Source organism: Hemitrygon akajei, chromosome 9, assembly GCF_048418815.1.
Source record: "Hemitrygon akajei chromosome 9, sHemAka1.3, whole genome shotgun sequence".
Classification (NCBI taxonomy): domain Eukaryota; kingdom Metazoa; phylum Chordata; class Chondrichthyes; order Myliobatiformes; family Dasyatidae; genus Hemitrygon; species Hemitrygon akajei.
Window position 1 is genome coordinate 59,910,042 of NC_133132.1, and position 14,447 is coordinate 59,924,488.

Sequence of the window (14,447 nt, forward strand, 5' to 3'; positions counted from 1 at the left end):
TGAGGGGGACAATATTCTTGCATTGAGTGCTTTGACACTCAACCTATTGCTCAAAGTGGAATTAGACAAGAAAAAATCTTGTAAGATGACAGGGAAATACTGGACCAACTGGACTGTTCCTGGACTTGGGCAAAGTAACCATTTCCTCTGCTGTAATGAATCCATAGTTGCATGTTGAGGAGCTGGAGATGCCGAGAAAATTAATTTTCATTAATTGATGTAGGTTAGGCAATTCACTGCACAACTCTTAATTAATTCAAAGCTTGCACTTTATTATCTGTACACAAATATCTATGTAACTATGTTGACACCAGGCCAACAATTTAAAACATGAATTCTACTCTTCCTCTGTACCAGTACTCCCTCAGACCACTTCTCCATTCTATAACACTGAAATTGGGAATCTTGTGTTGGTCAAACAGTTGACATTCCTTCTCCCAGCTCCTGGCATGGTGTCTTCCTTGAGATAATTAGTCTCCAGAACTCTTGCTCTTTTGCTTTCAAAGCCGCTGATTCTTATTCTCTTTCCTTAATGGTTCAAATGTTGTGTTTCGATCTCATTGGTTCTGGTCCAAGCTAGCATCAATTTATTGTCCTTCACGCAGGTAACATTTTGTAATGAATGTCTCTTTGCTCTGAATCAGAACAGATCAACCAATTGCTAGGCACAGGCTGCCCCATTGATAAATCAGCATGTTCTGATTTATCAAAGAACAGCTCACACATCACATTTTATTTGGAAATGATCTCCAGTTCAACAGATTATCAGGAGTCTCATTGTGTTCACATGAAAGCACCTTGATACAGCTATTCCTGAGCAACACCGGTTCACAAGACAGCTCACAGAATGGAGGTTGAAGAGCAGTTTCACAAAATGGCGACTTTCATTCCATCAACCATATGGCAAGAACGAAGATATCTGGTTTGTCTACTTCCACTGTCCTTGACTCATTCCAGTTAGCTTCCAGTTTTCTTCCATGTTTTAATTCTTTCATGACAAAACATCTCCCCAATTTTAGTTTATATATCTGAGTGAGTACAGGACAAAAGGAACACTAGCATTCATGATGACAACAAATAATACCAATAAAGATACTAACAAAATATCATATTACTTTTTGTGGAGTCTATGAAAATACTGGCATATTTAAAATAATATCAGTACAAAAGCATATAAAAGAAACATGATGAAACACATCTAATTTCATATTGTATGTCGGCATATATAATGATGTATAGGTACATAGTACTCAAAGTAAGACAACACTATGGTGTAAAGTCAGACAACATTGCTGGAAAGAGAATTGGAATGCAATTTAGCACGCAAACTCTTAAGTTGTTTCAGCTGCCTGCGGAAAACACTTAGGAAAATACACTGGATGATCATTAGAACGAGAAGCAGAACAATAACAACATGTGAAATAATACGTATCCAAGGATGTACATTAATGTTCCGACCCCAGTTCCAAACCTTACTCCAAAATGGTGGATCCTGTAAAATATCATTAGCTAAATCTGCATGATCTTTAATAGTCTTGGACAATTCATCCCACTGTTTAATAATGGCTTCATTATGGTTAATTACTCTATCCCACTGTGCAGTAAAATGAGGGATGGGTGGAAGAGCTGTAGGTACATATCTAAGTAAGCCCTCAGCAGTATCATTGATATATATATCCAGGTGAATAGGTGGCTTTACAACAGGTTTGGGCAACACTTGTCCAGCTAAAAATAAGTCCCTCAAAACACTGGAAAGTGCTACGTTATGGTTATACAAACTGCACGTTAAAGATCCTTTCTTGTAATGTGTGCTTGAAGTAGAAATGTAGTAAGTATCATTCATCAAAGCAAACTTTATGAATGTCCTGTTATTGACAGGTAAAATAGATAGAGAACAATTATCATAAGAAACAAACCCACAATCTGTTAACGCATTGTTAAGCAAATCCTCTGGACAGACCCAATATTCCCCCTTTTGATGACAGGAAGCCAAATTTACACCCTTTGCAGATCCTTGCCACTTAATAGCATAAGTGGGTGGATTGGCAAGTGAAATCCAAACTCCGTCTTGATACTTCCCAACATTATGAACCTTGTACAGTGGGTATGTTTGGTTATCACTATGGTAAGGAATGTGAAGAACTGCTCCAACATAGAGTGGTCCAGATCCATTCCTACAATTTCCAAGGAGATGATTTGTAAAAGTGAATTCTCTAATGTGACACGCTGGTGTGTTAGTACCAACCCATTCTTTTAACTGTTCATCTGAAATCCAATCGGGAACCCTATGGTTCTCTAATTGTACCATATTAAGCCCAATTACAGAAAGTAACCACGAGGTATATGTTGTACAAACAGCATCCTTAGTGTGTTGAGTAGTTTCATTGTTAACTCTGTCAATAATTCGGTTTGTCATATCTCCTAATGGCTGTAAAATATGGAGCATTTCCGAAACTACATTTGCTTGTTGCTTACCTAATGTGCTAACCCCTCCCATATCCTGAAAATCCCGATTTACTATTTCTTTCATCTTTTGCCTTAGAGAATTTAACTGAGAGCTTACCTCCGCAATATCCAGCGTATTTACTGTGGAAACTCCAGCAGTGTATCCCAATCCCATAAATTCAATAAGCCCCCGTCTTTGCCTCTTTCCTGTTTTAAATTCTGAGTGGGTAAACTGTTCAATTAATAAATGTTGGAAAAGCTCCTGGAGACTTATTCCGCACCAACTAGGAATCTGAAGCGACGTTAAGTTGAACAATACTTGCACGTGTCTATACCCTGGCACTAGAATAATTCGCTCTTCTGTTTCTTCTAATACAAGGCCTACTCCCTTTGTGTCTGTCTGAATCTCATCACACAACAAAGGACTAGTAACAGTTGTCACTGCAATGGTTGTGGTGTCAATGGTCGTCGACTCTACCGAAGGGTAAGGTGTATATGGAAAATCTTGGGGCTCCAGAGCAACTGGGATTGAGTTGCCTGGAGCACATGCTAATCGATGATCTTTCCTCCGATTGCTGTCCATACCAACAGTACCATCACATTCACAATGAAGTTGTACTCGAGTTATAAAGCCTTTTTTGCCTGAAGCAGGACCCAAAAAAACATGACTTCCCACTGTTATCTTAGAACTGCCATCTTTTCCCCACATCACTGTAACTTGACCCCGATTATCAACCGACCTTGATCTCATTTCTTTTGCAAATGTTTGTCTCCGTTCTTCATATATTTGTACCACTATTTCACCTTCCTCATCCACACAGTCTATTATTACCATGGTATCGGAAGGAATCCAAATAGACTTCTCAGTGAATGTTGTGAATACTTCCTCTGCTGCCAACCTAATCTTCATACTTTGCATCTGTCCAGATGAATATATAATTGGCCAATAATACACTTTATTGTATAACATATAACCTTCAGCAGAGCCTTTGACCACTACGAAGCCACTCAGCAGTAGTATTCCAACTCCAATCATTTCCGAATACCTGGAAGAGAAACATCAAGAACAGTTTCTGTACTTAACTAGTAATTCTTCCATCTCCTGCTTTATTTCCAGAAGATCTGGTGATGAGTGCAGTCTCCCATTTGTTTCCATCTTCCCGTGGCTCTTTGCAATGTTTGCTTGCCTTAACCTTCCCTTCTTGATGTTGAGTTTAAAGGGAACTATCTTTAAAATTCTGGTGCAAACTGGAAGTGGGTGCCCAGCTCACTGAACAGGCAATAGCTCTTTCATTCAGATCAATGTCAATTGCCAGAAACATAAATCAGAGAGCATCTTCATCTCCAGAGCATCTCATTGATAACGTGCCTTATGGATGTCAACTTTTACAGGACATTGATTTTCTAAGGAGTTCACGTTGGCTAATATGATACCAACCCAACTCGTTAGGAGCAGTCTGGATTCGATAGATTAATCAGCTGGCTCTGTCAATGATATCTCAGAGATGGTTAAGGACCTGGTTGATAAATTGAGATAATAATCTCCTATCCTAATTTCAACTCCCTACGTCTTTGTTCACACATCAAAATAACACTTGCTCTGCTGCTTCTTCTGTCCCATATTACCCACTGTGACATAATGGGGCTCCTTAACTGTGTCAATTAATTGCCGTACACACCTGTCCTTTACAAGACCATCACACTCAGGTTTGATAAATCTAGTCTGACCAGAAATTCTCATCCTCTCATTTCTCTCCTGGTAAATCCAGAAGAAGGAGCTTCAGTGATATGGATCATCATAAGAACTCAGGGTAAGACAGTGACCTTCCTGAATCTTGGCTAAAATTGTTCTGTTCATCTGTTCAATGATCCCACTGGGGTGGGTTCGATGAAGGGATGTGGAACCTCTGATTTACTCCAGAGAGTTTCATCAGATTTTACATCCCCTGTGAGGCATCCGAAGTGAGGATGTGACTCTCGATTCCTTGGCAATATCCAGTGGGTAAAAGCTCTCAAACAAAATGCTGACTGTATCTTTAGCAGTGCTATTTCTAGTTGGGAAATCCTCCAACAACTTGGTGAAAGTTGACACTATCGATAGGATATTTTTCATTCCTCCACTAGATAGAGGTAAAGGATCCACAAAATCAATCTGCAAGCTAACCCATGGCTCTGCATTGGGTCTAAAAACTTTTTTTTAAACTGAGTTATCTGGGTTATACTGGGGAAAAAATCAAACAGTTCCTACACCTCATTGCTTTTTTGGCCACCAACACAGATGCTTCTGCTGTTCCATCGCTCTATCTGGTCCTTGATGCCTAAAAATATCCGTGGTACCAGTACACCTTCTGGCACCACAAACTTACTATTATTACAATCCCATTCCATTCCTGTATATTTACCATATCCGTCAAAATTCTCTCCTCTTTGCACCTGTGCTAACTCCTGATCCCGTTGCTGTACCTTGACCAACTCTATAGATATGCTCTTTACTGTGCCATCACTCTCCCTGTATCGGGATTGTATTTCACCCCGCATCCCATTCCTAGTTTGGCTAACTCATCCACCTTCTGGTTCTCTTCCGGAGATGTTTTTGAGTGAGCCTTCACCATGTTTCCTCTTGCGTTCTTAAATATTATACTTTAACAAGGGTGCCAATGGTAAAAGTTTACCATTTGCTAAAACAGAACTTCTAGCTTCCTTTAAAGGTAAACATTCAGTCAAGCTATTACAACCATGCATGCTTTCTGACTGTATACTCGCTCCTGAAGGATTGATAACAACAAAACTTATAGCAACATGTTGTGCCACTTGTGCACTCATTCTTTTAGATAACTTGATTGCAGCACTTCTATTCTCGACTCCTTCCTTGTCCGCTGCACATAAACCACATCCTAAAAGGCTCTCCCCATCTAGAACTGATGACATTCCATCAACAAAGATCCTGAAAAACGAATGGGCCAGTCACACAACTTTATTTTCCTTTCCTAATTTCAAGGGAACATTTTAAGTAATATTACAAACTTGTAATAGCAATGTTGATCAGACTAGTCGAGTTTGACTGATTGTCCCATCCTTGATATGGCCATCCAGCAAAAGCTGAATTAGAGTATGCTCTATTAAAATAGTTAGTGGATTTACAACCCACAATATTAAACTGCCAAGACGTACAAATAATCAGATCAACGTTCAAAAACCTGCTTTCCTAATAAAATCTCTTCCCAGAGTATGTTCTGGAGCAATTGGCAAGTCGATCACTGGTAATTTCTTTGATTTCATTTCCTTAATTTCTTTCCACCATGCATCTCAAGTGATGCTGATCTTCCATTCTCAGCCTTTCCTAGCCACACCTCATAGTTGGGCAATTTTCTTTATATTGAACTATAAATGTAATCTCTCCAATCCCCCGAACACCCTGGGTTCTTCTTGTCCATCTTTGTCTTTTCTCATTTTAATATCCTAACCTGGTAGGTAGGTTGACTCGAAACATAGGGCCCAGACCTCTACTTTTCTTTCAGCTGACCAAGGAACACCAAATTTATTGACATAACACCAGGAATTGTTGGTGGAGAGCTTGTGAAACCAAATGTTGGTAAGAACTCAGACAAAGTCAGGAATCAAAAGGTTGAGCATGGTGCGACTAGTATCTTGAGCTGCGTATATTTCAATGCAAGAAGTATCGTAGGAAAGGTGGATGAGCTCAGGGCATGGATCAACATGTGGAATTATGATATTGTAGCCATTAATGAGATGTGGCTGCAGGAGGGGCAGCACTGGCAGCTCAATATTCCAGGCTTCTGTTTTAGACACAACAGAGCAGGAGGATTAGAGTAGGAGGAGTGGTGTTACTACTCAGGGAAAATGTCAGAGCAGTGCTCCATCAGGGCAGACTGGAAAACTCGTCTAGTGAGGCTTTATGATGGGGCTATGTTGCAGACCACCCAATAGTCCAAGGGATTTAGTGGAACAAATTTGTAGAGATCACAGATTGTTGCAAGAAACAGAAAGGTGTTACAGCGGGTGACTTTAACTTTCCAAATCTTTACTGGGACTCCCATACTATAAAAGTACTAGATGGGATAGAGTTTGCCAAATGTATTCAAGAAAATTTCCTCAATCAATACATCAATGTCCCAGTGAGAGAGTATGTGATACTTGCTCTGCTGTTAGGAAATGAGACAGGGCAGGTGACAAGCCAATGTTGTTCTGCTGTTTAAGAAAAGCTCTAAACATAAACCAGGAGATTATAGGCTGGTGAATCTGACAACAGTAGTGGGAAAGTTATTGGAAGGTATTCTAAGGGACCGGATATATGAATATTTGGATAGACATGGACTGATTAGGGATAGTCAGCATGGCTTTGTGCATGTTAGGCCATGTTTAACCAATTCTTAAAGAGTTTTTCAAGGAAGTTACCAGGAAAGATGAAGGCAAGGCAGCGGTTGTTGTCAACATGAACTTCAGAAAGGTATTTGACAAGGTCCCGCATGGGAGGCTGGCCAATGGGGTCGTAAATTGGATTAGACATTGGCTTTGTGGGAGTATCAGAGCATAGGAGTAGTTGGTTACCTCTCTGACTGGAGGCCTGTGACTAGTGGTGTGCCGCAGGGATTGATGCTGGGTCCATTGTTGTTTGTATCTATATCAACGATCTGGATGATTATGTGGTTAACGGGATCAGAAAATTTGTAGATGAAACCAAGATTGAGGGTGTAGTGGACAGCAAGGACTGCTAACATGGCTTGCAGAGGGTTCTACATCAGCTGGAAAATTGGGCTGAGAAACAGCTGATGGAATTTCATGCAGACAAGTGTGAGGTGTCACACTTCGGTAGGACGAACCCAGGGTAGCTCTTACACAGTGGATGGTAGGGCACTGTGGAGTGTAGTAGAACAAAGGAATTTGGGAATACGGGTCCATAATTCATTGAAAGTGGTGTCACAGGTAGATAGGGTCATACAGAAATCTTTCGGCACATCGGCCTTCAAAATCAATGTATTGAGCACAGGAGATGGGATGTTATGTTGAAGTTGTATAAGATATTGGTGAGGCTTAATGTGGAGTATTGTATGCAGTTTTGGTCACCTACCTACAGGAAAGGTGTAAATAGGGTTGAAAAGGTTCAAAGAAAATTTACAAGGATATTGCTGGCTCTGGAGGACCTAAGTTAAAAGGAAACATTGATTAAGTGAGGGCTTAGAAAGTAGAAGATTGAGAGGAGATTCGACAGATGTATACAAAATTATAAGGGGCATATATAGGGTAAACGTAAGCAGCCTTTTTCCACGGAGTTTGGGTGGGACTACAACCAGCGGTCATGGGTTAAGGGTGAAAAGTGAAAAGATTAGGGGGAACATGAAGAGAAACTTCTTCACTCAGAGGGTCGTGAGAGTGTGAACTTAACTGCCAGCACAAGTGGTGCATGCGAGCTTGATTTCAATATTTACGTGACGTTTGGATAAGTACATGGATAGTAGGGAAATGGAGGTCTATGGTCCCAGAACAGATCGATGGGAGTACAGTTGAAGTGGTTTCAGCATGACTAGATGGGCTGAATGGCCTGTTTTGGTGTTGTACTCTTCCATGACTGTATGATTCTATCTACTGATCCAAGTTAGGCAATTCAGTACACAATTCTTAATAAAGTTAAAGATTTCACTTTTTCCCAACACAAATATCAATGCAGATAACTTCTCAAAATGATAACACTGCAATAGAGGCCAATTGGCCAAACAAGAAGTGAATGGGATGTTCTGCCCTATTGGCTAACATGTGTTAGCTTTCCAAGCCAAACTCTTATTGCCCTCGTCACAAGTGACAAAGTGAAATTAATGTCACTGTTATAAATCAGACGGTTGCTAGGCTCAAGTTACTCAGGTCAGAGAAGGCTGCCCTATCCATAAACCTGCATGTTTTAACTTCCCAGAGAACATCTTACAGATAGCCTCTTATTTGGGAAAGATTTCTAGTTCAACAGATTATCAGGAGCCTCACTCTATCTGCATTAAAGCACCGACATACAGCTATTCCTGAGCAAAACCAGCTCACAAGACAGAGTTTGCAGGGCAGTTTCACAAAATAGTGACCTCCTTTCCTTCCACCGATTGGTTGAATGAAGACATTTGGTTTGTTTACTTTGTCTGTCCTTAACTCCTTCCAATTAGCTTCCAGATTTCTCCCACAGCTTAATTCCTTCATGGACAACAAGATTGTGATTTGAACTTCCTCACCTTAGAGACGCTGGGCTGAATGGCCACCCTCTGCACTCTAAATATTTCAATGTGTATTCTTTTATTTATTGTTTAAAACATTTTGTTGTTGGTGATAATAGGGTAAATAAAGAGCAATTGTTTCTAGTGAGGGGAAATCAGGAGGGGGTATGTAACTGGTTGACTGTCAGGGAAGGGAAAGGGGGCAGGCAAACGGTACAGAGTACCCCTGCGGCTGTTCCTTCAACAACAGCTATACCTCTTTGGATATTGCTGGGGGTTGGCTTACTGGGAGAATGCTGCAGCAACCAGGTCTCTGGCACTGCGTCTCGCTCTGTGGCTCAGAAGCGAAGGAGGGAGAAGAGAAGCGAGATGGTGATGGCAATACAGAAAGAGATAGGAGATTGTGAGACTCGTGGATGGTATGTTGCCTCGCTGGTACCAAGGTCAGGGGTGTCTCAGATTGGGTCCAATCATTCTTAAGGGTGGGGGGTGAGCAGCCAGAAGTTGTAGTTAATATTGGGTCAGAAAAGGGAGCTAGGTAGAATGCTGGAAAGCCGAGTCACAAGGGTAGTAATTTCTGGAAAGCTGCCTGTGCTGAGCACCATGGAGGATTAAAATAGGAGGATATAGCAGAAAGTGTGCCTTATATTCTGGTGAAGGAGATGTGGGTGGTAATTTGTCACCTAGGGGGGTCCCTGTGTGGCTGTAAAGTCCACACAGTTAGTTCACAAGGTCAGGATTGAAGGTAGGTCACAGGGGCTGTTATGCAGTGGCTCTATTGGCTGCATTGGAACTCAATTTACACGTGAAATCAAAGGCTTACACTGACAGTGATGGGATTGCTGGAACCCAGATCTCTCAGTAAAACTCTAGCTGCATCATAATTCCCTTTAACCATTATGGAATTAGTGATTCTTCTTACTACAGAATCCAAAGCTTTCAAACCTCCTCATCCGTGCTTTATGTGACAGTCCAGTTTTTGTTCCATGTCTGATCAAACTTCCCACACTAAATCTCAGCTTTTGTTTCAATCTCAGGAGCATATTGCAAAGGCCCACAGTTCCCAGTGTGGATTCTGCACCGCTGGAATTGTCATGTCTGTATACTCTTTATTTCAGAACAACCTGGACCCCACAATGGAGGAAACTGAAGACACCCTCCAAGGTAAATTCTCTAAGTTTGTGGCTCAGTTCCAGACTTTTAAGCAGAGAGACCAGTTTTAAAGGGGGGCCTGTTGGTGCAGCAGTTGGTTCTGTTGCCTCATAGCTCCACGTGTGCAGGCTTATTCCTGCCCAACTCTCTCTCTGTGGAGTTTGCGCCATCTCCCTGCAGCTGTTGTGATGATTTTGTGTGTGATAAGCTTAATCAAAACTAAGCCACATCTGGTTTAACTATCTACAAAAACCTGCATTTTAGGGAGATTACACTGTATCAATCTACACTAGTTTACTTCAACCAGACTCATTTACTTCACTTATTTAATCTCTTCCTGAAAGGGGTTAGCTGTTAGTAATCACTATTGCAAGCAGTGCCCACTCACCCCCCCACCAAGGAGACGACACTTCCAGCTAACAGTGCAGATTAAACACAGTTTATTTTTAAGTGAAACATATTAATTTCTGAGGTATAATTCCAGACAGATGTATAACTTAAAGGATTTCCAAATGCAGGTAGATTTCTTAAAATCTAGAAAGACATACCAAAGAGTTGCAGATGAACAAGTCATCCGTTGCCAAAACCAAGGTAGAGGAATGAATCCTGTTTCTTCACTCTATCGATTCTCCCAACTGTGACTGCCTTCTAATATTTATACTGTTTTTCTATCAATTGTCATCATTGGCATGTGATGTTTTTCAACAACATTATCGGGTTAGGTAGATGGTGTATTTAATTAGTCTAATGTAGATACTCTTGTTTCTCTTGATTGGGTCATAGTTTAACAAGGTCAGCATGGACCCATTGTTTCTCTTGATTAAGCCAAAGCCAACTGGTTAGAAGAGAAGAGTATGAGCAAAGAATACCAGTTAGAAATTTAACTTATTAAACAACAAACATCTTGAATCTTGGGCAATTTCTGCTGCTGGGCTTAATGAACAACAAACACTTGACCAGTGGACATTTTCTGCTGCTGTGCTAAAAATGAATTTATCTTAGTGAACAACAAACTTCTTTTTGACCTTGGACAGTTCTGCTTCAGGGCCAAAAAAAACCCCAGTGTTAGCACGGAGCCCTTTGGGGTCTGAAAGTTAATATCCATGACACTCTGCAGATTTCATTTGTGGTTCCAGTGCCATCTCTCACATCTCAAAGATGTGCTGGGAGGTTAATGAGCCATTGTAAATTAAACCTGTGTAGGTAAGGAGCAAAATAATCCAAGGGGAACTGATGAGAGAGGATAAAGTTGCAGGGTACAAGAAGATAAGTAGGCTGCCTAGGAATGATAGGGTTACTCTCACCTTGGAGTTGGCATGGACCTGATGGGCTCAATGGTCTCCTTTTCTGTTCTGGCAAAAAAGAAGCCAAAACTTTGACACACATTCCATGGAGAAACCAGGTGATCAATGAACAGGAGGGTTTGTGTAATTTAGGTGGTGCAAGTGAGTGCAGACAGGATCACGGACCTTCCAAATAACCGTCTGAAAATGTATATGCTGTATCAATACAAAGTTACATCCCTGCAGCACTCCTTCAACATGTTGAATCATACTGCTCTCAAACAAATTTTAAATCTCACCATAAGCTCTTACACTCAGTTTAAGATGGGAACAGCTTCTTCTCCGTTGCCTACAGATTTCTGAACGGTTCGTGAACCCATCAACACGACCTCACTGTTGCTCTTCTGCACTATTTGCTTCATTAGTTTTATTGTAACTTTACTTATTTAGCCTGCACCATACTACTGCCACAAAACAACAAGTTTCTTAACTTACGTCAGTGACAATAAACCTGACTCTGGTTCTGGAACAGAGGTTCCAAGTAACAGGAACAACAAATTAGGATTGGTTCAACTAAGAGTCAGAGAGAAGCAACATTTTTAAAGCACAAAGTAAATATATTATCAAAGTACATATATGTCACCATAACAACCCTGAGATACATTTTCTTGTGGGCATTTTGCCTGTGAGAGTGAGCTGAATAGAGAAGAGGGGAATTCTGTATGTACATGACATTGATAACTTGAAGCTTTCTGTACAGTGTATTGCAGGGGCTCCCAAACCTTTTAATGCCATGGAGCCTTATCATTAACTGAAGGCTCTGTGGATCCCAGTTTGGGAACCCCTGATGTACTGGGACTTTCTCTCTTAGTAACCCCAAACTAAGGTTGGATTAGAAGAGCCAGTAGATTGACTGCTCATTTCAACAGATGCTGTCCAACCTGCTGAGTTGATCCAGCTTGTTTGTACGTGTTGATCTGATTCACAGCATCTGCAGTGTACTTCGTGTTTACAGTAGTTTGAGGAAACAGTGAGATGTGAATATGACTACCCAGTTCTCAGTCTGAGTTTGCGTTGGCCACAACAGATCAAATTGGCATCCAGATCTTTCACAAATACTCTAAGGGATTTTGTCCTGTCACCCAGTGTCTCCAGACCAGCCTCTGGATCCAAACTTTTCTTCCACTTCCCTCTAAACTCTATTAATTTTACTTAAATTTCTCCTAGTTTTGACCTCTCCCTTATTTGTTCTTGCAGTCCAGCCTGTCCAAATTTCTCTCCCTTAAATTTATTCAACCTTTCCACCCAATTAAATCTCCTCACAGCCTTCAAGCTTGTATCTTTTCCAAAAGCTGGTGGAAACATTTAGCAGGTCAGGCAGCATCTGTAAGACAAAGAGAATCGATGATTCCAGTCACTGCCTCTTCCACATATTTTATATGTGAGTCTCGGCTCCAATGTTCTTGGTTTCACACAAGGACCAAAGGTGTCCTCTGTCAGCTACTGGAAGCTACTGTATCTCACCAGCTCACACTGCTCTCCACTGCACCTTCTTGCTGCTGATTGAGATAAATTCTCTGCAGAATTTCACAGCATCAGAGAGAGAACAGCTCCTGGGATGTTAGAACTCCTGGCTGTTTTAATTTTAAATAATTTCTGTTAATTTGCCTCCCAGGAAACTTGTGTCGCTGCACAGGATACAGCCCCATCCTCAAGAGCTACCCTACCTTCATCAAAGTAAGGAAACTAAAATGGCTGCAGCCAAATATTTTGCTTTTGTCATACTGTGGCTACCAGAGGTTGTTTTTATAGACCTGTCTTTATTTGCCCTGACAACAGGATCTGATAAATGAAAGTGAGTTTCTTGTCATTGAGGCATGAGTATGTGGCCAACAAGGGCAGTATTTACTGCCATTGCTGATCACCTTTTTTTAAAATTCAAAAATAAACTTTAATCATATGTGTTATGTCTTTAACTCCAAAAACTTATCAAAAGAAGAACAGAGTGGTGTGTACTATATTTCTGTTTTTAACTTTAGCAAGGCACACACGTACGATGTGGTGGCATCTTGATGTATGCCATTCACATACTTTTTCATATAACTCATTATGCAAACAACAAAGAATGCTTAATCTAACAACATATTTACAGTATTACTCAAAAATTATTGATATATTAAATCCACAACACTGCTTAGCTATAAACTCCAACTCAGTATAGAATGCATCTCAACTGTATACATGGTATAAAATATAACTACTACATAGACATCCACAGCATTGTAAATTTTAAATCGTTCCATTCAGATCTAAAGACATAATTGGTGTGGAGGATTTCTTACTCTTGTGGGATAAAATCTTTCCTCACCAGGGAGGTTACTCTGCTTGGCAGGTGAGACTTGTCGGTGTGAAAGAATCTCAGGTTCTGGGGCTCTCCGCAGTGGTTGTAGGTGTTGACTCTGGGACTGCAGGAAATTGTTCTGATAGCTCTGGATACCTTTCTTTGCAATGTGTCAGCATCCCAAACAGAGCATGGTAAGCTGCTTGATCTGCTGATTTATCCCAGGCTGCCAGACAAAGCTTCAAGTCAACGCTTTCATTTTGACCACTCCTAGAGGACAGGCACGTAGTTTCTCTAACACTTTATCTCTCAGTTTGAATGACACGAAAACTCTCAATTATGACCTCCATCAAAGGCAAGTTCATCCCGACATTGGTAGAAATGATGAAACTTCTATTTCTGTTGCACATCCCAGCCAATTTTGGGTGGCAACATAGACCTGAAACAGTCTAGGGTAGTTTCTGTTTCCTTTTGGATCCTCTCTGTGTAATAGGGAGATTTTCAATTTGCATTAGGGAGAACACATCGATATAGAATTAGAATTGAAAATACACGTGGACTAAGATGTTAACTGTCCTGTGCTATCATCAGTGGGATCATCAGTTGATCTGCCACCTATCCTCAGCAGTTTCGGCCCGCTTGTGATCAAGACTCCCTCGAGGTGGTGGGCCAGCAGTGCTAAAGCACCACCTCCCACTGGTGAGCTTAACAACTTGACATCTGCCTCTATCAGAGTTGTTGGTCGCTTCCATCCAACAGATAGTCTACTCTTCAAGTGTCTATGCAGCTACTGAAGAGTTTACAAAAGATGGATACTATCTGCCCCTATGGACGTACTTGGTCCACACCCATGATAATCCTGTCTCTGCTGCCTCAGCTACAGCCCTGCTGGTTGACTTGATCTCTCTTCTAGTGAAGCCAAGGTCACGCAGCCACTTCTGGAAAGTGAACGCAATAAAGCCACGGCAACCTGCTTCGAATGGATAGCATGAAACCCTCCACCCTCTGTCTCTG

General features: G+C 41.0%; 1 protein-coding gene across 1 annotated transcript; it reads right to left on the reverse strand.

Moving 5' to 3' along the window:
• Positions 1 to 282: 282 nt before the first annotated feature.
• On the reverse strand, positions 283 to 10,460 carry LOC140732785 (uncharacterized). The gene is made up of 2 exons (XM_073055428.1): positions 10,358 to 10,460; positions 283 to 3,491 (listed from the first exon to the last, which is right to left on the reverse strand). Exons 1-2 carry the CDS (start codon positions 10,381 to 10,383, stop codon positions 1,280 to 1,282), a joined length of 2,238 nt encoding a protein of 745 aa, XP_072911529.1. The 5' UTR covers positions 10,384 to 10,460; the 3' UTR covers positions 283 to 1,279.
• Positions 10,461 to 14,447: the final 3,987 nt, after the last annotated feature.